At 48.1% G+C, this 26,956-nt stretch overlaps 1 protein-coding gene across 5 annotated transcripts in view; it reads left to right on the top strand.

The window, feature by feature from the left end:
- The window catches only part of LOC139235688 (exocyst complex component 6B-like), a 780,151-nt gene that overhangs the window by 568,921 nt on the left and 184,274 nt on the right, over positions 1-26,956 (top strand). For 3 of the 5 annotated variants that reach the window (XM_070866730.1, XM_070866738.1, XM_070866746.1), the window contains exon 19: positions 25,173-25,314. The exons of the other annotated variants lie outside the window; for them this stretch is intronic. In XM_070866730.1, coding sequence (XP_070722831.1) covers positions 25,173-25,314 — 142 coding nt within the window. The remainder of the gene's footprint in view (positions 1-25,172; positions 25,315-26,956) is intronic. 5 annotated transcript variants of the gene reach the window in all.

The raw sequence follows: 26,956 nt of genomic DNA, 5'->3' as shown, positions 1-26,956 counted from the left end.
CTCCTCAGGGGAGAGAAGGTTAGGGAAAGATATGATAGAGATGTTCAAAATCAGGACTGGGTTTGATAGAGTAAATAAGGAGAAACTGGTTCCATTGACAGAGGGTCGGTAACCAGAGGGCGCAGGTTTATGCCTCAGTGGGTAGCACACTCTCCTCTGAGCCAGAAGGTTGTGGGTTCAAGTCCCACTCCAGTAACTCCTGAGCACATAAATCTTCACTGTCGGAGGTGCCATCTTTCAGATGAAACGTTAAACCGAGGCCCCGTTTGCTCTCTCAGGTGGACGTAAAAGCACTATTTCGGTCAGTGCTTCAATGCTGGGGATGTTAGCCTGGGTGAGAACACTGGTGCGCCTGTCCTCCCAGGGGATTTGCGGGATCGTGCGGAGACATTGTTGGTGATATATCTCCAGCGACTTGAGGTGTCTTCTGTACATCGTCCATGTCTCTGAGCCATACAGGAGGGCGGGTATTACTACAGCCCTGTAGGCCACGAACTTGGTGATAGATTTGAGGGCCTGGTCTTCGAACACTCTTTTCCTCAGGCAGTCGAAGACTGCACTGGCGCACTGGAGGCGGTGTTGAATCTCCGCATCAATGTCTGCTTTTGTTGATAAGAGGCTCGCGAGGTATGGGAAATGGTCCACGTTGTCACCGTGGGCAGGCCACATAGTTCGCCATATAGTTTGCGTGCCAGACACGACATCATTTAGATGATGATTTAGATGAAGGAATTGAGTGGAATATCTCCAAGTTTGCAGATGACACTAAACTGGGTGACGGTGTGAGCTGTGAGGGGGACGCTAAAAAGCTGCAGGGTGAATTGGACAGGTTCGGTGAGTGGGCAAATGCATGGCAGATGCAGTATAATGTGGATAAATGTGAGGTTATCCTTTTGGGGGCAAAATCACGTAGGCAGAATATTATCTGAATGGCAGCAGACTAGGAAAGGGGGAGGTGCAACGAGACCTGGGTGTCATGATTCATCAGTCATTGAAAGTTGGCATGCAGGTACAGCAGGCGGTGCAGAAGGCAAATGGTATGTTGGCCTTCATAGCTAGAGGATTTGAGTATAGGAGCAGGGAGGTCTTACTGCAGTTGTACAGGGCCTTGGTGAGGCCTCACCTGGAATATTGTGTTCAGTTTTGGTCTCCTAATCTGAGGAAGGACGTTCTTGCTATTGAGGAGTGTAGCGAAGGTTCACCAGACTGATTCCCAGGATGGCGGGACTGACATGAGGAGAGAATGGATCAACTGGGCCTTTATATATTGGAGTTTAAAAGGATGAGATGGGATCTCATAGAAACTTAAAAGATTCTGACGGGAATGGACAGGTTAGATGCGGGAAGAATGTTCCCAATGATGGGGAAGTCCAGAACCAGGGGACACAGTCTTAGGATAAGGGGTAGGCCGTTTAGGATTGAGATGAGGAGAAACTTCTTCACTCAGAGAGTTGTTAACCTGTGGAATTCCCTACTGCAGAGAGTTGCTGATGCCAGTTCATTGGATATATTCAACAGGGAGTTGGATATGGCCCTTACGGCTAAAGGGATCAAGGTGTATGGAGAGAAAGCAGGAAAGGGGTACTGAGGGAATGATCAGCCATGATCTTATTGAATGGTGGTGCAGGCTCGAAGGGCCGAATCTCCTACTCCTGCACCTATTTTCTATGTTTCTATGTTTCTATCATCACTGACACCTGTGAGTCCCTGACCGAAGACCGCCCTAGGTGGAGAAAGTGCATCCGGGAGGGCGTTGAGCTCTTCGAATCTCAACGCCAAGAGTGTGCAGAGGTCAAACGCAGGCAGCGGAAGGAGTGTGCGGCAAACCAGCCCCACCCACCCCTTCCCTCGACGAATATCTGTCCCATCTGTGACAGGGTCTGTGGCTCTTGTATTGGACTGTTCAGCTACCAAAGAACTCACTTCAGGAGTGGAAGCAAGTCTTCCTTGATTCCGAGGGACTGCCTATGATGATGATGACTATTTCGAAGAAATACGTGGGAGTTATTCTCAGTGTCCTGGGGCCAATATTTGTACCTCAGTCAACATAACAAAACAGTTTATCTGGTCATTATCACATTGCTGTTTGTGGGAGCTTGCTGTGTGCGAATTGGTTGCTGCATTTCTTACATTGCAACAGTGACTACGCTCCAAAAATACTTCATTGGCTGTAAAGAGACATGCGGTGGTCGTGAAAGGTGCTATTTAAATGCAAGTCTTTGTTTTGTTCTTTCTAAAGTAATTGGCAAAAGCACCAGATATGAGTTTAGAAGATTGACAAAGGATCGCCAACAAGCTTTTTCTTGTACCTCTCCAGCAGTGCTCTTGATTTCTTCCCCTCTGGGGAGCCCGTGTTAGCCTGTGAACCGTCTGGATATACTGCAGGGTGTGTGTTAACGTCGACACCAGTCACTCTCTAACAAAAGGTCGAGCTGGTGAATCGGGTCCTGAAAGCTCATGCGACTATGCGCGGGGCCAGATATCCGACAGGAACACCCGCAGTTGCTGCTGCTGACACAGCGCTGCTCTATGATACACTGAAGAGCTATCTCGGCGGGGAGGTGGGGGAGAAGGTGGAAAGAAACAAATTTGAGCAGCCAGCACATCACTTTCCTTGCGTCAGCTGTGGCTCAGTGGGTAACACTCTCGCCTTCGAGTTAGAAGGTTGTGCGTTCAAGTCCCACTCCAGGGACTTGAGCACAAAATTCTCGTCTGACTCTCCAGTGCAGTGCTGAAGGAGTGCCGCACTGTCGGAGGTGCCATCTTTTGGATGAGATGTTAAACCGAGGCCCCGTCTGCTCTCTCAGGTGGACGTAAAAGATCCCGCGGCACTATTTCGAAGAAGAGCAGGGGAATTATCCCCGGTGTCCTGGGCCAATGTTTATCCCTCAATCAACGTAACAAAAATACCGATTATCTGGTCATTATCACATTGCTGGTTGTGGGAGCTTGCTGTGCGCAAATTGGCTGCTGCATTTCCCACATTACAGCAGCGACTGCACTTTTAAAAAAAAAAAGCACTTAATTGGCTGAAAAGCACTTTGGGACGTCCAGTGGTCAATAAAACCGCTACATTAATGCAAGTTTTTCTTGCCTCAAAACGGTCTTGCCCGCGAGCGAAGCAACAATACTTTTGTACGAAGGAATGGCCCGCATCAACCCAGCCGGTCTCGCTCTTCTCGACGGTTTGCCAAACACCCAAAGTTTTGACAAGAGCGCCATTCAGTACAGACAAGTGCCCCCCACCCCCTCTCCCCTGCTGAAACAATATGTTTGTTTATCCAGGGAGCACTGTGATTAGGAACGGTCCAGTCTCGACGCCGAGTGCTCTAATTCTGCAGGATTTTATTATGTTTGGCATTGCAGTAGCAGAAAATTACCCGGACAGATGTTGCGATTCACCCTTCAGGAGTTTCCAAAAATGCATTGGAAGGGGTTTGAAGATCTCACCAAAATTGGAAGCGACATCCCCATTTTGTTCGACATCTACGACCTGACTGTAAACATGTGCACATAACACACCCGTGTACAAACAGCAGGGACGTGTGCAGCTATATAGTACCTGCGTACCATCACTCGAAGTTTGCAGCTGCTTTTTGTCAATTTTTTTTCAACTTCAAATGAACTTCTTCGGTTTGGTGTCTTTCACCACAAAAAAATTCACTCAATACCGTAGGAACACCATCCCCTCCAACACGAGATGTGGGCATGGCTGCCAAGGCCAGCATTTATTGCCAATATTCCCCCAAGTTTAGAAGAATGAGAGGCGATTTTCATTGAAACATATAACATTCTTAAAGTGAGGGAGTTCCAGGATTTTGACCCAGCGACGATGAAGGAACGGTGATATGTTTCCAAGTCAGGATGGTGTGTGACTGGGAGGGGAACGTGGAGGTGGTGGTGTTCCCATGCGCCTGCTGCCCTTGTCCTTCTAGGCGGCAGAGGTCGTGGGTTTGGGAGGTGCTGCCGAAGAAGCCTTGGCGAGTTCCACCAGTGCATTGTGTAGATGGTGCACACTGCAGCCACGGTGCGCCGGTGGTGGAGGGAGTGAATGTTTAAGGTGGTGGATGGGGTGCCAATCAAGCAGGCTGCTTTGTCCTGGATGGTGTCGAGCTGCTTGAGTGTTGTTGGAGCTGCACTCATCCAGGCAAGTGGAGAGTATTCCATCACACTCCTGATTTGTGTCACATAAGAAATAGGAGCAGGAGTGGGCCATATGGCCCCTCGAGCCTGCTCCACCATTTAATACGATCATGGCTGATCCGATCATGGACTCAGGTCAACTTCCCTGCCCACTCCCCTGATTGTTTAAGAAACTGTCTATTTCTGTCTTAAATTTATTCAATGTCCCGGCTTCAACAGCTCTCTCAGGCAGCGAATTCCACAGACCCACAACCCTCTGAGAGAAGAAATTTCTCCTCATCTCAGTTTTAAATGGGCGGCCCCTTATTCTAAGAATGTGCCCTCTAGTTCTAGTCTCCCCCATCAGTGGAAACATCCTCTCTGCACCCACCTTGTCAAGCCCCCTCATAATCTTATACGTTTCGATAAGATCACCTCTCATTCTTCTGAATTCCAATGAGTGGAGGCCCAACCTACTCAACCTTTCCTCATAAGTCAACCCCCCCATCTCTGGAATCAACCGAGTGAACCTTCTCTGAACTGCCTCCAAAGCAAGTATATCCTTTTGTAAATATGGAAACCAAAACTGCACGCAGTATTCCAGGTGTGGCCTCACCAATACCCTGTATAACTGTAGCAAGACTTCCCTGCTTTTATACTCCATCCCCTTTGCAATAAAGGCCAAGATACCATTGGCCTTCCTGATCACTTGCTGTACCTGCATACTATCCTTTTGTGTGTCATGCACAAGTACCCCCAGGTCCCGCTGTACTGCGGCACTTTGCAATCTTTCTCCATTTAAATAATAACTTGCTCTTTGATTTTTGATGGAAGTGCATGACCGCACACTTTCCAACATTATCCTCCATCTGCCAAATTTTTGTCCACTCACTTAGCCTGTCTATGTCCTTTTGCAGATTTTGTGTGTCCTCCTCACACATTGCCCTTCCTCGTAGAGAGAATTTGGAGAGTCAAGAGGTGAGACACTCCACTACCATCAGCAGTTGGACATATCTCGCTGGTTCCTTTATCGCCGCATGGTCAGTGTTCCGGAATGCTCTACCTAATACTATTTTTGGAGTACCATCACAAGCACTGCGGCGGTTCAAGGACAGGCCTCACCACCACCTTCTTGGCAACTAAGGATGGGCAATAATTGCCGGCCTCGCCAGCGGTGCCCACGACCTGAGAACAATTACCACCTTGGCTTGGTCCATTCTGCCCTCTTCTCCTTGGGCCACTCCTTCCACCTCCCCCCACACCCGACCCCACAGTATCTCGCCCAAAGATGGTCATGGGTCTCGGGCCATACCCGTTCCCCAGCCACTGACTCCATCTCTCTCCCCACCTTCTGTCTGAGGCTGAACCAGACTGTCTGCAACCTTGCTGTCATATTTGACTCTGGAATGAGCTTTCGACCACATTTCCACCTCCGTAACATCGCCCGTCTCCGCTCCTGCCTCAGCTCATCCGCTGCTGAAACTCCCATCCATGCCTTTCTTACCTCTAGCCTTGACTATTCCATCGCACTCCTGGCTGGCCTCACATGTTCTACCTTACGTAAACTAGAGGTGATCCAAAACTCGACTGCCCGTGTCTTAACTCGCACCAAGTCCCACTCACCCATGACCCCTGTGCTCGCTGACCTACATTCCGGTTAAGCAACGCCTCGATTTCAAAATTCTCATCCTTGTTTTCAAATCCCTTCATGGCCTCGCCCTTCTCTATCTCTGTAATCTCCTTCAGCCCCACAATTCCCCCGAGATGTCTGCGCTCCTTTAACTATGCCCTCTTGAGCATCCCTGATTGTAATCACTCACCCATTGGCGGTCGTGCCTTCTATTGCCTAGGCCCCAAGCTCTGGAACTCCCTGCCTAAACTTCTACGCCTCTCTACCTCTCTTTCCTCCTTCAAGACGCTCCTTAAAACCTACCTCTTTGACCTAGCTTTTGGTCACCTGCGCTAATTTCTATTTATGCGGCTCGCTGTCAAATTTTTATTCTCAGAATACTCCTGTGAAGCGTCGTGGGACGTTTCACTACGTTACAGGTGCTATATAAATACAAGTTGTTGTTGTTATACAACTGCCACAGGCAACACAGTAGAGGCTGTGATGCCCTCGCCTGGCATTCACGCCAATGCACACTTTCAATCAGGGCACCAGTCGCGAGTGAGCAGATTCCACCCCCAGCCCCCACCCTCGCGGCCCTCCTCCCATCACTATCCCAGGTGCACTGAGGGAAATTGTAGCACTGATTTAGATGAGGGGACCGAGTGTAATATATCTAAGTTTGCTGACGATACAAAGCGAGGTGGGATAAGCTATGAGGAGGGTGTCAGGAGTCTGCAAAGGTATATTGACCGGTGAAGTAATTGGTGTAATGTATGCACCTGTCAGTATGGTCACAGATTTGCAGAGCTGTTGCATTGTGAGTGGCTTAGCCAGTCAGGTGATGTTCACAAGCTCAATAAAACCCCGGCCAGTTGGGTTCAGGGTGTCCACAATGAGGCAGGTGGTTGTGAGCCTGGTGGATGAACTGGTAATGTGTCGTGTGATTGTTAAACCTTTGCTAATAAACCAACTACCGGTAGTTCTTAATAGCAATGTGTTGCTGTGAATTCTTAAGCAAAGAACCCATGAAGCAAATACATTACAATTGGACAAGCAGGTGACAGATGGAGTATAATATGGTCACACTGACCATATTCGACCAGCTCCGCTGTCCACCTGCCTGACACAAGACTCCCAAAGCAAGCGCTCTACTCGGAACTCCTACACAGCAAGCAAGCCCCAGGTGGGCAGAGGAAATGGTTCAAGGACACCCTCAAAGCCTCCCTGATAAAGTGCAATATCCCCACCGACACCTGGGAGTCCCTGGCCAAAGACCGCCCTAAGTGGAGGAAGAGCATCCAGGAGGGCGCTGAGCACCTCGAGTCTCGTCGCCGAGAGCATGCAGAAACCAAGCGCAGGCAGCGGAAGGAGCATGCGGCAAACCAGTCCCACCCTCCCTTTCCCTCAACCACTGTCTGTCCCACCTGTGACAGAGACTGCAATTCCCATATTGGACTGTTCAGTCACCTAAGAACTCACTTTTAGAGTGGAGGCAAGACTTCCTTGATTTCAAGGGACTGCTATGATGATGATGATAATATGCGGAAATGTGAGATTATTCATATTTGGTAGGAAGATTTGAAAAACAGAATATTTATTCGTAGGTGAGAGACCAGTAAATTGACAGAGATTTAGGAGTCCTTGTACACAAATCACAGAATGTTAACATGCAGGTACAGCAACCACCTTGGAAGGCAAATGGTATGTTGACCTTAATTGCGAGGGAGTCGCTGCAATTATATAGGGCTTTGGTGAGACCACAGCTGGAGTACCGTGTACTGTTTTGGTCTCTGCACCAAAGGAAGGATATACTTGCCTGAGAGGGGTTGCAATGAAGGTTCACTAGGTTGATTTCTGGAATGAGAGAACTGTCCAATGAGGAGATTGGCCTAGATTCTCAGGAGTTTTAAAAAATGAGAGGTGATTTCATTACAATGTCTAAAATTCTTTGCGGGCTTGACAGGGGAGATGCTGAGAGGTTGTGTCCCCTGGCTGGATAGTCAAGAACCCGGGGTCACAGTCTTAGAATAAGGTCTCGGCCATTTAGGACTGAGATGCGACAGAAATGTCTTCACTCAGAGGGTTGTGAATCTTTGGAATTCTCTACCCCAGAGGGCTGTGGATGCTCAGTCGATGAGTATATTCAAGGCTGAGATCGATAGATTTGTGGGCACTAAGGGAATTAAGGGATATGGGGATCAGGCGGGAAAATGGAGTTGAGGTCAAAGACCAGCCATGATCTCATTGAATGGCGGAGCAGGTTCATGGGGTCGTTTAGCCTATTCCTGCTCCTATTTCTCGTGTTCTTAATCCAGTTGCTGTAACCTCGAGTAAGATTTGGGATGGAACGATTCCAGGCCTGGCACGCGAAACACGCGAATTCTCATCTTTCACTGAAACAAAGAACAGAAAGCAAGAACTTGGATTTATATAGCTCCTTTCACGACTTCAAGACGTCCCAAAGTACTTTACAGCCAATGAAGTACTTTCTGAAGTGCAGTCACTGTTGGAAAGTAGAAAACGCGGCAGCCAATTTGCGCACAGCAAACTCCCACAAACAGCAGTGTGATAGTGATCAGATAATCTGTATAAAATGAGAGGGTGTTTCCCCTGACTGGAGAGTCTGGAACCAGGGGTCACAGTCTCAGAATAAGGTGTCGGCCATTTAGGACTGAGATGAGGGAAAATGTATTCACTCAGAGGGTTGTGACTCTTTGGAATTCTCTACCCCAGAGGGCTGTGCAAACCCAGTCGATGAGTATATTCAAGACTGAGATCAATAGATTTGTGGGCACTAAGTGATGTTGGTTAAGGACACCTGGGATAACTCCCCTGCACATCTTCAAAATAGTGCCACGGGATCTTTATACGTCCACCCGGGAGAGCAGACGGGGCCTCGGTTTAACGTCCCATCCAAAAGACGGCACCTCCGACAGTGCACGGGAGTGTCAGCCTGGATTTATGTGCTCAAGTCTCTGAAGTGGGACTTGAATCCACAAGCTCCGAAGATCAGAGGCGAGAGCGCTGCCCACTGAGCCACGGTTGACGGGAGTGTATCTGCGTTGTCGTTACAACGTTCCAAACCAGCGTGTACCTCCCTTTCCCTTCGCCATCCCTCAGACTCGTCATTTAAACCTGAAACTGAACGGGGCATGCGGGTGGAAAGTTTTCAGTGCCGTGGCAGATCATTGGCTTCAGTGAAGCAGTTGGCGAGGGAGCCTGTCCTGATTGCGTGTCCTACTGTATTCCGAGATTAATGTGTTTATTTTAACAGTGATTTTATTGGTACCTTTGTTAACGAGTCCTTTGATAACCGGGCTCCATAATTAACGGCACAGACTCTCGGGTCCCCGCTCCCCCCTGTAATTGTTAACATATTTGTAACTTTTCAAACAACCGCGCTACTGTTAGCACTGAGGACACTCTCTGATTACAGCCCCGGCCTCGCTTGTGTTATTCCTGATCCAGGGATCTGAGGAGTTTAAAAGGTCGTAACTATAAATAAAATTAAACAAATCCACGCTCAATTTCCTGAAGTCTGATTGGTTGCGAAGCGGTTCCGAACAATGGCCCATACATCCCGTGTCTCACTAAAACCCTCAACCCACACCCCTGGGAAATCGGAGGACCTCGACGGCGACCCTGCGTGCTGAAGGTGCTGACTCCTTGGCATCAGTTGCCCTCTGGTATCTCGTGTGAGAGCCTGAAGAGCGAGTGCCCGTGAGCTGTGCGTGTTACGGGCTGAATCCAATCCTGCCGATGCCACGTGAATCGGGAGCTGGGGTCCTGGCTGAATATTCGCTCAGTCTCCTGACTGAGATTCAATAACTTAAGCATCAATTGTGCACTGAACTTGCCACTTGAGTGTCTACAGCAGCGCACAGGCAGTGTCTTTAGTAGTGTTAGCCGGTAGTACCCTCACCTCTGAGTCAAAAGATTGTGGGTTCAAGTACCTCTCCAGAGACTTGAGCACATAAATCCAGGCTGACACTCCAGTGCTGTACTGAGGGAGTGCTGCACTGTCGGGGGTGCTGTCTTTTGGATCAATTGCTAATTTTAAATTGGAGATTGATAGCTTTTTGTTAACCAAAGGTATTAAGGGATAGGGACCAAATCATCATCATCGTCATTATAGGCAGTCCCTCGAAATCGAGGAAGACTTGCCTCCACTCTAAAAGTGAGTTCTTCGGTGACTGAACAGTCCAATACGGGAATTACAGTCTCTGTATGTGTATGATCAGAGATATGGGGGCCAAAGGCGGGTATATGGAGGTAGGTCGCAGATCAGTCCTAATCTCATCAAATGGCGGAACAGGCTCAAGGGGCTGAATGGCCTACTCCTGTTGCTATATTCCTGTATATTGCCGTTCCTTCATTGTCGCTGGGTCAAAATCCTGGAACTCCCACCATCACATCATCTGTGGGAGCACCTTCACCACACGGACTGCAGCGGTTCCAGAAAGCCGCTCACCACCACCTTCTCAAGGGCAATTGGGGATGGGTAATAAATGCGGGTAATAAATGCTGGCCTTGCCAGCGACACCCACATCCCGAGAATGAATTAAAAAAATAACAACGAAAGTTAAACTTACGGTTCAAAAAAATTAACATTCCACCGGGCAGGCTGTGTGAGAGAGTCTGAATGGATACCATCAGGTTCTCCTGTACCAAAACAGGTACAAAAATTATGATGAGATTCTCAAAAACATGCAGAAAAGCCCAAGCAAATTCTTCAGCAAGTCTGTGCAGGTTCTGGAGACGCCGGAATCTCATGAAATACTGAATAAAAAGCGTGCTAAGCAGGACCTTTTTATTTTTGGAGAGATTGTGCATTTGGAACTGCTGAGATGAAATCAGCCTCTGCAGTCATAGACGTCTGTCTATATTCATAGCTGCCGTCCAATACCTAGTTGGCTCAGCTGACCTTTCACAAGTCAGAAGAACATAAGATCTAGGAGCAGGAGTAGGCCATACAGCCCCTCGAGCCTGCTCCGCCATTTAATAAGATCATGGCTGATCTGATCATGGACTCAGCTCCACTTCCCTGCCCGCTCCCCATAACCCCTTATCCCCTTATCGGTTAAGAAACTGTCTATCTCTGTCTTAAATTTATTCAATGTCCCAGCTTCCACAGCTCTCTGAGGCAGCGAATTCCACAGATTTACAACCCTCTGAGAGAAGAAATTTCTCTTCATCTCAGTTTTAAATGGCGGCCCCTTATTCTAAGATCATGCCCTCTAGTTCTAGTCTCCCCCACCAGTGGAAACATCCTCTCTGCATCCACCTTGTCAAGCCCCCTCATAATCTTATACGTTTCGATAAGATCACCTCTCATTCTTCTGAATTCCAATGAGTAGGGGCCCAACCTACTCAACCTTTCCTCATAAGTCAACCCCCTCATCCCGGAATCAACCTAGTGAACCTTCTCTGAACTGCCTCCAAACCAAGTATATCCTTTCGTAAATATGGAAACCAAAACTGCACGTAGTATTCCAGGTGTGGCCTCACCAATACCCTGCACAGCTATATCAAGACTTCCCTGCTTTTATATTCCATCCCCTTTGCATTAAAGGCCAAGATTCCATTGGCCTTCCTGATCACTTGCTGTACCTGCATACTATCCTTTTGTGTTTCATGCACAAGTCCCGCTGTACTGCAGCACTTTGCAATCTTTCTCCATTTAAATAATAACTTACTCTTTGATTTTTTTCTGCCACACTTTCCAACATTATACTCCATCTGCCAAATTTTTGCCCACTCGCTTAGCCTGTCTATGTCCTTTTGCAGCTTTTTTATGTCCTCCTCACACATTTTTCCTCCCATCTTTGTATCGTCAGCAAACTTGGCTACATTACACTCAGTTCCTTCTTCCAAGTTGTTAATATAGATTGTAAATAGTTGGGGTCCCAGCACTGATCCCTGCGGCACCCCACTAGTTACTGATTGCCAGCCAGAGAATGAACCATTTATCCCGACTCTCTGTTTTCTGTTCGTTAGCCAATCCTCTATCCATGCTAATATATTACCCCCAACCCCGTGAACTTTTATCTTGTGCAGTAGCCTTTTATATGGCATCTTGTCAAATGCCTTGTCAAATACACCACATCCACTGGTTCCCCTTTATCCACCCTGTTCGTTATATCCACAAAGAATTCCAGCAAATTTGTCAAACATGACTTCCCTTCATAAATCCATGCTGACTCTGCCTGACCGAATTTTGCTTTTCCAAATGTCCTATTACTGCTTCTTTAATAATGGACTCCAACATTTTCCCAACCACAGATGTTAGGCTAACTGGTCTATAGTTTCCTGCTTTTTGTCTGCCTCCTTTTTTGAATAGGGGCATTACATTTTCAGTTTTCTAATCTGCTGGGACCTCCCCAGAATCCAAGGAATTTTGGTAAATTACAACCAATGCATCCACTATCCCTGCCACTACTTCTTTTAAGACCCGAGGATGCAAGCCATCAGGTCCAGGGGATTTATCCGCTTTTAGACCCATTATCTTACTGAGTACCGTCTCCTTAGTGATTGTGATTGTGTTAAGTTCCTCCCCCTCATCGCCCCTTGACTATCCACTGTTGGAATATTGTTAGTGTCCTCTACCGTAAAAACTGATACAAAATACTTGTTTAGAGTTTCTGCCATCTCCATGTTCCCCATTACTAATTCCCTGGTCTCGTCCGCTAAGGGACCAACATTTACTTTAGCCACTCTTTATCTTTTTATATACCTAGAGAAACTCTTGCTATCTGTCAAGTGAGTAAGCTGGGTGCTACGTCCCAGCTAGGTGTTAAGTAGTAATGAACAATAGAATTAGGAGCAGGAGTAGGCGATATGGACCTTTGAGCCTGCTCCACCATTCAATAAGATCCTAGTTGATCTTTAACTCAACTCCACCTTCCCACAATAACCCCATATCCCTTGATTCCCATAGTATCCAAAAAACTCTTGATCTCTGTCTTGAATATCATAGAAATTTGCAGCATGGAAAAAGGCCATTTCGGCCCATCATGTCCGCGCCGGCCGACAAAGCTATTCAGCCTAATCCCACTTTCCAGCTCTTGGTCCGTAGCCCGGTAGGTGGGTAGATTTGGCGACGGGGGCAGCAGGTGATGGCTTCGGATAACACCGAGGCAGTGGAACATAAGAACATGAGAATTAGGAGTAGGAATAGGCCATTCGGCCCATCGAGCCTTCTCCGCCATTCAATGAGACTATAGCTGATCTTCTACCTCAACTCCACTTTCCTGCACTAACCCCATATCCCTTGATTCCCTTCGAATCCAAAAATCTATCAATCTCTGTCTTGAATATTCTGAACGACTGAGCATCCACAGCCCTCTGGGATAGATAATTCCAAAGATTCACCACCCTCTGAGTGAAGAAGTTTCTCCTCATCTCAGTCCGAAATGGCCGACCCCTTATTCTGAGACAGTGACCCCTGGATCTAGACTCCTCAGCCAGAGGAAACATTCTCCTGTATCCACCCTGTCAAGCCCTGTAAGTATTTTGTCTGTTTCAATGAGATCACCTCCCATTCTTCTAAACTCTAGGGAATTTAGATCTCGTCAATCTCTCCTCGTAGGACAATCCCACCATCCCAGGAATCAGTCTGGTGAACCTTTGTTGCACTCCCTCAATGACAGATATATCCTGCCTTAGGTAAGGAAGGGTCGAGAGAGACATGGTCGTTAGGTAAGGATGCAAAGTGACATAGCCAAGTGAGTAGAAGGGAAGGAGAAACATAAGAACATAAGAAATAGAAGCCGGAGTCGGCAATTTGACTCCTCGAGCCTGCTCCCCCATTCAATAAGATCATGGCTGATCTGATCTTGGCCTCAACTCCACTTCCCTGCCCGCTCCCCATAACCCTTAACTCCCTTATCATTCAAAAATCTGTCTATCTCCACCTTAAATATATTCAATGACCCAGCCCCCACAGCTCTCTGGGATAGAGAATTCTAAAGAGTCACAATAGAAGAAATTCTTACTCATTTCCGTTTTAAATGCGCGACCCCTTATTCTGAAACTCTGCCCCCTCATTCTCGATTCCCCCACGAGGGGAAATATCCTCTCTGCATCTACCCTGTCTTGCCTCCTCAGAATCTTATACATTTCAATAAGATCAGCTCTCTTTTTTCTGAACTCCAATGAGTATAGGTCCAACCTACTCAACCTTTCTTCATAAGACAACCGCTTCATCTCAGGAATCAACCTCGTGAACCTTCTCTGAACTACCTCCAATGTAAATACAGAGACCAAAACTGTACCAAAACTGTACGCAGTACTCCAGGTGTGGTCTCACCAACGCCCTGTACAGTTGTAGCAGGACTTTCCTGCTTTTATGCTGCTATTGATCTAGATTTGAATATAGTGGGTATGATTAAGAAGTTTGCAGATGACACTAAAATTGGCTATGTGGTTGATAATGAAGAGGAAAGTCATGAGCTGCAGCAGGATATCAATCTACTGGTCAGGTGGGCAGAGCAATGGCAAATGGAATTTAATTCGGAGAAGTGTGAGATAATGCACTTGGGGAGGGCTAATAAGGAAAGGGTATACACATTAAACAGTGGGCCACTTAGAAGTGAAGATGAACAAAGGGATCTTGGAGTGCTTGTCCACAGATCCCTGAAAGTAGCAAACCAGTTGGATAAGGTGGTTAAGAAGGCATACAGAATGCTTGCCTTTATTGGCCGAGGCATAGAATACAAGAGCAGGGAGGTTATGCTTAAATTGTATAATACTCTGGTTAGAGTACTACGTGCAGTTTTGGTTGCCATATTATAAGAAGGACATGATTGCACTCGAGATGGTGCAGAGGAGATTTACTAGGATGCTGCCTGGAATAGAAAATCTTAGCTATGAGTAAGGCTGGGTTTGTTCTCATTGAAACAGAGGAGGCTGAGAGGAGACCTCATTGAGGTGTGTAAAATTTTGAGGGGAATGGATATCATAGATCGCAAGGGCGTGTTTCCGTTGGTGGAGGGGTCAATTACGAGGTGGCATAGTTTTAAGGTGGTTGGTGGAAGGTTCAGAGGGGATTTGAGGGGGGGCTTCTTCATGCAGAGGATTGTGGGGGTCTGGAACTCACTGCCTGGAAGAGTGGTGGATGCAGAAACCCTCACCACATTTAAAAGGTGCTCGGATGGGCACTTAAAGTGCCGTAACCTGCAGGGTTATGGACCTAGAGCTGGTAAGTAGGATTAGACTGGATAACCTCATGTTGGCTGGCGCAGATACGATGGTACGTACTTCAGGGAATCGAACACGGCCAGGGTGGTCTCCTGGACTAGTTTCGATCGCTTGGATGGGTCGGAGAGGAATTTTCCCAGATTTTTTTCCTCAGCTGGCCTGGGTTTGTATCTGTTTCTTTTTTGCCTCTCCCAGGAGATCACATGGCTCCGGTTGGGGTGGAGTGTAGAATGTTTCAGTGTAAGGGGTGTCGCAGTTGTGTGGCGCGGACTGGTTGGGCCGGTTGCTCTTTACCTTTCCGCCATTGTTCATTGTTCATGGGTTTATATGTAACCTTCAGGGCTGCTGACCGAGGGCCGTGCGGCTCTTTGTCGGCCGGCGCGGACACGATGGGCCGAAACAGCGCTATAGATTTCTATGTTTCTATACTCCATCCCCCCGTGCAATAAAGAGAAAGGAGATAAAGAGACCTGAGAGAGGCCGAAAGTAAGAAAGAAGTGATGGGCTGGGATCCCTCTTGGTACGGCAGCCAAAGGGCTGACGTGAGGGAGTTTGGGTTGCGCAGGTCTGGCAGAGATTAGGAGAAACTCGGAGCGGTGGTGAGGAGCGGGCAGGGAGGAGCCAAAGTTCAAGTCTGAGGGCCAGAAGGCTGTGGTGGGACAGGGACCACTTATGAACGCCACAAATGAAGAAATGTTTTGCGGTTCTATTCCAATTCCATTTAATAGCAGTCGGAATTAGGAAGCCGCAGTGAAGAAGGTTTCCAGATGCTTGAAGATGAAAAACAAGAGTACGTTTCATTTTTTTTTTTGAGGGGGAAAAAAAACTACAAAGAGTTGGTACTTTGATGGTTAACGGCAGTGGAACTGTACCTCGTGTAATTGGGCAAGGGGGTCTTTGTTAATGCAGACCAACTATTCAGGAGATTCCCTTTCAATGACACAGTTGAAGCAGATGGATGTGTATAGTCAACAATAATATTTGAGAGCACCTCTTTTTAGCTCTGTGCTGGTACTCACAGAGAGGAAACTGGGGTTTCTTTCAGACAATTACTGCCCCTACTCTCCTTAAAGTGCCGACTGTTGTTGGAGTGCAGCTCCACCAGCACTAATCACCCTCTGGTACCTCACCCAAGTGGCCATTCTACGTGTGTGGGCCTCTATAGTGAGTAGCAGAAGGCTGTTTGATGGTGAAAGCATCAAAGTTCAGCTTGATTCTCTCTTCACCCAGTATTCATTTTCTATTTTTTTCTCTCTCTCTCTCTCTCTCTCTCACGTATACCTCCCAAACCCTCGACCTCTACCACCTAGAAGGACAAGGGCAGCAGGCGCATGGTAACACCACCACCTCCATGTTCCCCTCCAAGTAACACACCATCCAGACTTGGAAATATATCACCGTTCTATCATCGTCGCTGGATCAAAATCCTGGAACTCCCTCCCGAACAGCACTGTGGGAGCACCTTCACCACACGGACTGCAGCGGTTCAAGAAGGCGGCTCACCACCACCTTCTCAAGGGGCAATTAGGGATGGGCAATAAATGCCGGCCTTGCCAGCGACACCCACATCCCGTGAACGAATCAAACAAATTATGCACACAAGCACACTCGCACACAAAACACACGTGTGTTGGCTCAGGGGGGGTCACACACTCCCACTCTGCAACTTGACCGAGGCTGACCCTTCAGCGCAGTACTGAGGGAGTGCTGCATTGCCAGAGGGAAGGAAAAGTATCCACTGGACCAGGAGAACTCCCAGTTAACTCTCCTTGCCTGGTTGGGTGCAGCTGTAACAACACTCAAGCTCCCTTCCTCCCTCAACAAACCCCGCCAGAAAATAGATGAATTTGCTGTGCGCGAATTGTGCCGCCCTTTGTCCAGGTAACAGTGACTTTTATTTATTTATTCTCGGGGTGTGGACAAAGCTGAATAAGCCGCATTTATTGCTCATCCTTTGCAGTCCTGAACGGAGGATGGTCGGCCTTCTAGATAGTAATGAATTGAAGCCATTAGCTTCGGTCCCCACCACAAACTTCGTTCCTTAGCCACTGACTCCATCCCTCTCCCTGGCAAGTCTAAGGCTGAACCACACTGTTCACAGCTTTGGTGTCATATTTGACCCCGAGATGGGCTTCCGACCACATATCAGCACCATAACTAAAACTGCCTACTTCCACCTCCTGAACATCGTCCAACTCCATCCCTGCCTCAGCTCATCCGCTGCTGGAGCCCTCATCCATGCCTTTGTTGCCTCTAGACTTGACTATTCCAACTCACCCCTGGCTGACCTCCCACGTTCTAGCCTCCGTAAACTTGAGGTCTTCCAAAACTCAGCTGCCCGTGTCCCATCACCTCTGTGCTCGCTGACTTACATTGGCTCCCGGCTAAGCAACACCTCGATTTCAAAATTCTTGTCCTTGTTTTCAAATCCCTCCATGGCCTCGCCCCTTCCTATCTCCCAAATCTCCTCCAGCCCTACAACCCCCCCGAGATATCTGCACTCCTCTAATTCTGCCCTTTTTTGCATCGCTGAACCATCGGTGGCCATGCCTTCAGCTGTCAGGGCCCTAAGTTCTGGAATTCCCTCCTAAACCTCTCTACCTCTCTTTCCTCCTTTAAGACGCCCCTTAAAAACCTACCTCAATTCTGCCCTAATATGTCCTTGTGTGGATCGGTGTCAGATTTCTCTCTGATAGCGCTCCTGTGAAGCGCCTGGGGACGTTTTACGATGTTAAAGGCGCTATATAAATACAAGTTGTTTTTGAACGCATAGCACTTCCGGACGCCCCAAGGATATAGCGAGGTGTGACATACAAGTTCATTCCTTACTCTCAGCACAGGCTGCTGGATCATGAACTGAAGTGAGTGGTTGATTTTCTCCTCTTTGGCTGAGACCAGTGCTGCCCTGGGTGGGTTTGATGAAATCAGCACAGACAATGGGGCAAATTCCCTATTGTTTAGCGTACAGAAATGGTGGTTAAGACAAATCCCATAAATAAAGGAATAGGGTCCAAGGGGGGAGACCACCAGCATTCTAGTTATTGACCATTGCAGCTCTGTAAACATTTTATACCAAAAATTATACTGCACATTCCTTCCCTCCCACAGTGTTTATCTTCCTCTCCCATTAAGAACATAAGAAATAGGAGCAGGAGTAGACCATACGGCCCCTCGAGCCTGCTCCGCCATTTAATATGATCAAGGCTGATCTGATCATGGACTCAGCTCCACTTCCCTGCCCGCTCCCCATAACCCTTTACTCCCTTATCGCTCAAAAATCTGTCTATCTCCGCCTTAAATATATTCAATGACCCAGCCTCCACAGCTCTCTGGGGCAGAGAATTCCACAGATTCACGACTCTCTGAGAGAAGAAATTCCTCCTCATCTCAGTTCTAAATGAGCGGCTCCTTATTCTTAAACTATGTCCCCAAGTTCTAGATTCCCCCACGAGGGGAAATATCCTCTCTGCATCTGCCTTGTCGAGCCCCCTCAGTATCTTATACGTTTCAATAAGATCACCTCTCCTTCTAAAGTCCAATGAGTACAGACTCAACCTACTCAACCTATCTTCATAAGTCAACCCCCTCATCTCAGGAATCACCTAGTGAACCTTCTCTGAACAGTCTCCAATGCAAGTATACCCCTCCTTAAATTCAGAGACCAAAACTGTACGCAGTACTCCAGGTGTGTCCTCACCAACGCCCTGTACAGTTGTAGCAAGACTTCCCTGCTTTTATACTTCACACCCCATTCTTTATCTCGGGGCCACATTCGCCGGTTAAGGTGCCGGAATTGAGCACCTTGACATTTAGGATCCATCTCCGAGCCGCTGAAAGGACAATAGGCGGAGGGCGACCCTTTTCTGCGCCCCAATCTTGGGATGCACTTCACCTCCAACCTGCGGCTCCACAAGGGCAGCCCAGCGGAGACGGGCTCTGTACGTTAATCCCGCGGGGATTCGTCGGCTCGAGATTCTACCACGATGGCACGAGACACCAAACCGTGCGACCTTCTGTAATGTCCCTGCGTTCCTGACAATGGAAGTCTCTTTGTGCCAGGGAGGGTTGAGTACTTCCGGGCGTCGCACACAGACCAGGATTGAACCCCCATCGCCGCTGTCCCCCCCCCCCCCACCCGACCCCTGTCTATACTGAATGTGAGATGAAATACACTTCACTTGCCTGGATGAGTCATCATCATCATCATAGGCAGTCCCTCGGACTCGAGGAAGACTTGCTTCCACTCTAAAAATGAGTCCTTTGGTGACTGAACAGTCCAATACGAGAACCACAGTTCTTGTCACAGGTGGGACAGATAGTCGTTGAGGGCAAGGGAGGGTGAGACTGGTTTGCCGCACGCTTGTATGTAAAAGGGCAGTAGTACTCAGGGGAACCATCTTTCGGATGAGACATTAAACCCGAGGCCCCGTCTGCTCCCTCAGATGGGCGGGAAAGATCCCACGGCACTATTTCAAAGAAGAGCAAGGGAGTTATTCCCGGTGTCCTGTGCTAATATTTATCTCTCAGTCAACATCACTACAACAGATTATCCGGTCGTTATCACATTGCTGTTTGTGGGAGCTTGCTGTGCTCAAAGTGACTGCTGGCGTTTCCTACATTGCAACAGGTGACTACCCTCCAAAAGTACTAATGTAAAGCACTTTGTGACATCCGGTGGTCCTGAAAGGCGCTGTAGAAATTGCAAGTCTTTCTTTATATATATATATATATATATACACAAGGGCAGCAGTACTGGTGGGGAACCCATCTATCCAGGGGCAGCAGAAGTCGTGGTGGGCGAAAGGACTTTGGGGGAAGCCACACGTGCCACAGTCAGAGTGACACCGTCTGTCCCCAAAGATCAGTCAGTAATTGCGTACCTCGCCGGTGCTTCAAAGTGCAGCCCGACACTGATTACAATCTCCTAAGGGCACCGATGGTCAAGGTTCGTACTGCCTGGGCCTAATAATGCTGCAGCTATAAAGGGTTTCAGTTACGAGTTTGAGGGAGCTTTTCCTGGAATGCAGTGATGCCTGTGTAGGAAATGGGGGGCCACATCATGTTGGAAGTACTGTCCTGGCCTCGTGCCCCAATACAAAGATCTCTACTTATTTAATTGATTTGCACACACATGGAAATACTTGCTTTTTTTTATTATTCTTAGCAACCAATGTCACAAATTAACTATTAACCCTTTGCCCTACTGAAGGAGGAATACATGTTGCGTCTCCCTGTCCGGTCAATGCTGTGTCCAACGGGGTTCCACCGGGTTTCTGGTGTTCTATTCTGAAACTGCTAACTGTTTCTTCTGCCTCGGTCCCAAAGGCATTGGTTTTCCGCTCTCCTCCTCCCCACCCCTCTCCACTTCTTTCCCCATTGTCAGCAGCGAGCCAGATCCGATCCACAGCCAATGTGCGGCAGTTCAGAGAAGGTTCACTCGGTTGATTCCTGAGATGAAGGGGTCGACTTAACGCAGAAAGGTTGAGCAGGTTGGGCCTGTACTCATTGGAGTTTAGGAGAATGAGAGGTGATCTTATTGAAACATGTAAGATTCTGAGGGGGCTCGACAAGGTAGACGCTGAGAGGATGTTTCCCCTCGTGGGGCAATATAACAATTGGAGGCATAGTATCAGAATAAGGGGTCGCCCATTTAAGACGAAGATGAGGAAGAATTTCTTCTCTCAGAAGGTAGTGAATTATTAGAATTTTCTGTCCCAGAGAGCTGTGGAGGCTGGGTCACTGAATATATTCAAGGCAGAGATAGTCAGATTTTTGAACGATAAGGGAGCGAAGGGTTATGAGGAGCGGGCAGGGAAGTGGAGCCGAGTCCATGATCAGATCAGCCATGATCTTATTAAATGGCGGAGCAGGCTCGAGGGACCAAATGGCCGACTCCTGCTCCTATTTCTTAGGTTCTTATGTCACTGAGAAAGGGGAATCCTCGTTAAACTTTCCTGACCAAGCCAAGAGTCAAGGGAGTTCTAACCTCCCTGTGTTCAGATCCCTCCATGGCCTCGCATCTCCCTATCTCTGTAACCTCCTCCAGCCCTACAACCCCCCCAAGGTCTCAGCGTTCCTCCAATTCTGGATCTTGCACATCCCCAACTTCCTTCACTTGTGTGTCAGCCGTGGCTCAGTGTGTAGCACATTCGCTTCTGACTCAGAAGGTTGTGGGTTCAAGTCCCACTCCAGGGACTTGAGCAGAAAAATCTTGTCTTGTCATTCCAGTGCAGTGCTGAGGGAGAGCTACACTGTTGGAGGTGCCGTCTTTCAGATGAGATGTTAAATCAAGGCCCTGTCTGCTCTCTCAGGTAAAAGATCGTAAGGCACTATTTCGAAGAACAGCATGGGAGTTATCCTGGTGTCCTGGCCACTACTTATCCATCACTTAAAAAAACAGATTATTTGATCATTATCACATTGCTGATAGTGGGAGCTTGCTTTCTGCAAATTACAGCATTTTCTACATTACAACAGTGTACTTCATTGGCTGTAAAGCGTTTTGGATGGCTGGTGGTTGTGAAAAGGAGCTATACAAATGTGAGTCTTTCTTTTTCTTTCACCATACCATTGGCTGCCTTGCCTTCAGCTGCCTAGGCCCTAGGCTCTGCAATTTCCTTCCTAAGTCGGTCCACCTCTCTCTTCTATAAGATGCTCCTTCAAACCTAGCCTTTCGTTGAAGGTGGCAGGGCAGGTTGAGAAAGTAGCTAAAAAAGCATGCGGGATCCTGGTATTTCACAAAAAGAGGAATAGAGTACAAAAGCAAGGAAGTAATGATGTATCAAGGATATTTTATAAAACACGGGTTTGGCCTCAACTGGAGTATTTGTCCAATTCTGGGCCCCGCACTTTAGGAAGGATGTGAAGGCCTTAGAGAGGGTGCAGAAAAAAATTACAAGAATGGTTCCAGGGATGAGGGACTTCAGTTACGTGGATAGACTGGAGAAGCTGGGGTTGTTCTCCTTGGAGCAGAGAAGGCTGAGAGGAGATTTGATAGAGGTGTTCAAAATCAGTAGGGGTCTGGACAGAGTAGATAGAGAGACCATTGGTGGAAGGGTGGAGAACCAGAGGACACAGATTTAAGGTGATTGGCAGAAGAACCAAAGGCGACATGAGAAAAACCTTTTTTACGCGGCGAGTGGTGAGGATCTGGAATGCGCTGCCTGAAAGGGTGGTGGAGGCAGACTCAATCGTGGCTTTCAAAAGGGAGTTGGATAAACACCTGAAGGAAAAAAATTTGCAGGGCTACGGGGAAAGGGCGGGGGAAGTGGGACTGGCTGAAGTGCTCTTACAGAGAGCCGGCACGGGCTCGACGGGCCGAATGGCCTCCTTCTGTGCTGTAACCGTTCTTTCTTCTATTCTCTGGCCACCGGTCCCAATATCTCCTTTGTGGCTCGGTGTCACATTTGTCAGAATACACTCCTGTGCAGCACCTGGGGATGTGTTTACTACATTAAAGGTGCTATAAAACTGCAAATTGTTGTTGTTGTTAACTCCCTGGATATATTGCAGTATGTTCTTGAGACCAGACATTCAGACTGAACGCTCAGCACGTTAAAAACCTCCCTCTGGCATTGACCAGTCATATTGGTGTCACCTTGGCTCAGTTAGTGGCACTCTCGCCACTGAATGAGAAACTCTAGTGCAGGCCATCGTCACCATCATCATAGGCGGTCCCTCGAACGAGGATAACTTGCATCCACATGAGTTCACAGATGTTTCAATGAAGGACCCGATGTTCCAGTCCTGAACGCCAATTGAGGGGGTGGAAGATGCCTGTGCGTGGATTTTTTTAACGTGGGGTGACCGTTGCACACCAGCCACCACACGGGCTTGACAGAGCTAGGTCTTTATCCAATGGCAAGGGTTAACCAGGACGACTGGAGACCAGCTCTGCTGCACGGACCTAGTGCACACACATATCGCAGTGTGGGCTGGCCTGTGCTGCACCTGGGCCCTCGGCTCTTCGAGGCCCCGTACCTTCATTCGCCGCACCTTCGCCCACGTTGTTCCAGGGCCCGATGCTCCAGCTCTATTTATAGCCCCATAACGTAGAATGACACACCAGTGCAGTACTGAGGAAGTGCTGCCTTGTTGGAAATGCTAACTTAATGATCCGTTCAGGTAAATATTGTCGGAGACTGTTACTGGATTAGTAATCCAGAGATAAAAACAAAAAATGCTGGAAACACTCAGCGGGTCAGGCAGCATCTGTGGAGAGAGAAAGAGTGTTAACGTTTCAGGTCGATGACCCTTCGGCAGAAAGTTAGCGATGTAACAGGTTTTAAGCAAGTGCAGAGGTTGGGGGAGGGGAGGAAAGAATAAAAGAGGTTTGTGATAGGGTGAAAGGCAGGAGAGATTGAATGACAAAATGGATGTGCATGCAAGGTACAAGGAGATGGTAATGGGACAAGTAAAGAAACAAAAGCTGGGTCTAGAGGAGGTGTAAATGGGAATATCAAAATCACCAACAGCTGCCATCTGAAAAAATAGGGGCCAAGGTTATGATCTGAAATTGATGAACTTGATGTTGAGTCCAGAAGGCTGTAAAGTGCCTCATCGAAAGATAGAATAGAAACATAGAAATTTACAACGCAGAAGGAGGCCATTTCAGCCCATTGTGTCCGCGCTGGCCGACAAAGAGCCGCACGGCCCTCGGTCAGCAGCCCTCAAGGTTACATACAAACCTATGAACAATGACGGAAAGGCAAAGAGCACCCAGCCCAACCAGTCCGCCTCACACAACTACGACACCCCTTAGACTGAAACATTCTACACTCCACCCCAACCAGAGCCATGTGATCTCCTGGGAGAGGCAAAAACCAGATAAAAACCCGGGCCAATTTAGGGAGAAGAAAATCTGGGAAAATTTCTCTCCGACCCATCCAGGAGATCACCCTGGCCGTATTCGATTCCCTGCAATACTTACCATTATATCTGCTCCGTCCAATAAAAGGTCATCCAGTCTAATCCCAATTACCAGCCCTAGGTCCGTAACCCTGCAGGTTACGGCGCTGCCCAGATGAGATGCTGTTCCTCGAGCTTGTGTTAAGCTTCATTGGAACAGTGTAGGAGGCCGTGGACAGAGATGTCAGAGTAGGAGTGGAGCGGAGAATTACAGTGACAGGCGACCGGAAGCTCGGGGTCACGCTTACGGACTGAACGGAGGTGTTCCGCAAAGCACTCACCCAATCTGCTTAATCCAGAAGAGGTCTGGAACATGCGTTCAAATCCCACCATGACGGTATGAAAATTTGAAATAAAAACGGGAAATGCTGGAGATACTCAGCGGGTCAGGCAGCATCTGTGGAGAGAGAAACAGAGTTAATGTTGCGGGTCAATGACCCTTCGTCAGAATTTGAATTCTATTTTTATAATAAAAATGAGATAAAAAGCCCAGAATCAGCAAAAGTGTCCATGAAGTTGTCGGATTGCTGTAAGTACCCAATTGGTTCACTCATTTCCTTTTGGGAAGGAAACCTGTCCATCCTCCCTGGAGTATGGTGCCCAGAATTGGACACACACTGCAGTTGACACCTAACCTGTAATTTGTAATGATTTAGCATAACTTCCTCACTTTTGTCAATTATCTTGATCGAGCGGCTGCAGGTTCAACCTCCCTTGTGTTCAGATCCCTCCATGGCCTTGCCCCTCCCTATCCCTGTAACCTCCTCCAGCCCCACGACCCTCCAAGATCTCTGCACTCCTCCAATTCTGGCCTCTTGCCCGTCCCCACCTTCTTTCACTTGTGTGTCAGTTGTGGCTCAGTGGGTAGCACCCTCACCGACTCAGAAAGTTGTGGTTTCAAACCCACTCCAGGGACTTGAGCAGAAAGATCACTGCGCTCTTCCAATTCTGGCCTCTTGTGCATCTCCACTTTCTTCACTCCGCCGTTGGTGGCCGTGCCTTCTGCTGCCAAGGTCCTAGGCTCTATAATCTCCTCCCTAATCCTCTCCGCTTCCCTAACCCTCTCCGCCTCTCTCTTCTCCTTGAAGAGTGCAGTATTTGCCTCCATAACAGTCCACTCCACTTCCAAGTTATTCATTGTAGCACATTGTGGCGTTTCTGGCGAGGTCCTGCATTAATGCCTATATTTCTTTCCATAAGCAGAGACACAGACTGGAACATTCAGACTATTTTTAATTTGGGAAAAAATTCAGCGGGTCCTTTCTGTTTGTTGATCTGGATTTGAGGAATGGAGGCTTTAATGGTTGATAGGAGTTTTACTTTGATTTTTCAGGGCAAGGTAGCTCAGACAGCCTGTATGTCCGCTTGCAAACACCTCTCAACATCTCTGCTGCAGCTGATCCTGGATACCGAGGTCAAGCAGATCACCATGGGAGCCTTAAAACAGTTCAACATGGACATTAAAGAGTGCGAGTGTAAGTGGTCAGAGGTTCTCTTTTCCGGATAATGCAGCAAATTTATTCTTCTCCCCTTCCCAAGATATTCCCAAGCAACTGCTATTGAAGTGTTTCAACAATGCCAACTTGCATTTACATAACATAAGAAATAGGAGCAGGAGTGAGCCATTTGACCCCTTGAGCCTGCTCCGCCATTTCATAATCATATCATCACAGGCGGTTCCTCGAACGAGGATGACTTGCTTCCACATGGGTTCACAGATGTTTCAATGAAGGACCCGATGTTCCAGTCCTGAACTCCAGTTGAGGAGGTGGAAGATGCCTGTGCGTGGATTGTTTTAACGTGGGATGGCCGTTTGCACACCAGCCACCACACGGGCTTGACAGAGCTGGGCCTTTATCCAGACGACTGGAGACCTGCTCTGCTGCACGGACCCAGTGCGCACACATATCGCAATGTGGGCTGGGCCCGTGCTGCCCCTGGGCCCTCAGCTCTTCTGGGCCCCGTACCCCCATTCGCCGCACCTTCACCCATGATGTTCCAGGGCCCGGCGCTCCAGCTCTATTTATAGCCCCGACCTGCCGTGGTTTTCTCACACAGGTCGGGACAGCCTGCCATTTAATAAGATCATGGCTGATCCAATCATGGACTCAGGTCCACTTCTCTGCCCGCTCCCCGTAACCGTTTATTCCCTTATCGCTCAAACATATGTCTATCTCCGCCTTAAATATATTCAATGACCCAGCTTCCACAGCTCTCTGGGGCAGAGAATTCCATAGATTTACAACCCTTCATAGCACCTTCAACGCAGTAAAACGTCCCAAGATGCTACACGGGAGCGTAGTTGGGCAATAATTGACACCGAACCACATAAAGCGATATCAGGATAGGTGACCAAAAGCTCGGTCAAAGAGAGTATCTTAAAGAAGGAGGGAGAGAAAGAGAGGTGGAGAGGTTTAGGGAGGGAATTCCAGAGCTTGAAGCCATGGCAACAGAAGGCAAGGCCGCCAATAAGGTAGGTGGGCGGGTCTGGGGCGGGTGAAGGAAATCATGGGTGTGCAACATCACTTGCTGTCAGGAAGCAGTTCTTCACTCGAAGGGAAGTGGAAATCTGGACCCCTTTGCCCCCCAAAAGCTGTTGAGGCTGGGGGTCAATTGAAAATGTCAAAACTGAGATTTATGCATTTTTGTCAGGTAAGGGTATTAAAGGATATGGAACCAAGGCGGGTAAATGGAGTTAAGATACAGATCAGCCATGATCTAATTGAATGCCAAAACAGGCTCAAGGGGCTGAATGACCTCCGCCTCTTCCTATGTGTAACACTGTCGGAGGTGCCAGCCTTCGGACGAGACGTTAAACCAAGGCCCCGTCTGCCTCTCAGGTGGACGCAAAAGATCCCATGGCACTATTTCAAAGAAGATCAGGGGAGTTCTCCCCGGTGTCCCGGCCAATATTTATCCCTCAATCAACACCTAAAACAGATTATCTGATCATCATCACGTTGCTGTTTGTGGGAGCTTGCTGTGCGCAAATTGGCTGCCGCATTTCCCACATTACAACAGTGACCACACTCCAAAAGCACTTCATTGGCTGTAAAGCGCTTTGAGACATCCTGAGGTCGTGAAAGGCGCTATATAAATGCATGTTTTTTTCTTTCT

This window comes from Pristiophorus japonicus, chromosome 2 (genome assembly GCF_044704955.1).
Source record: "Pristiophorus japonicus isolate sPriJap1 chromosome 2, sPriJap1.hap1, whole genome shotgun sequence".
Classification (NCBI taxonomy): Eukaryota; Metazoa; Chordata; class Chondrichthyes; family Pristiophoridae; genus Pristiophorus; species Pristiophorus japonicus.
The sequence above is the reverse complement of the archived record's forward strand: the minus strand, read 5'-3'. Positions and strand labels throughout refer to the sequence as shown.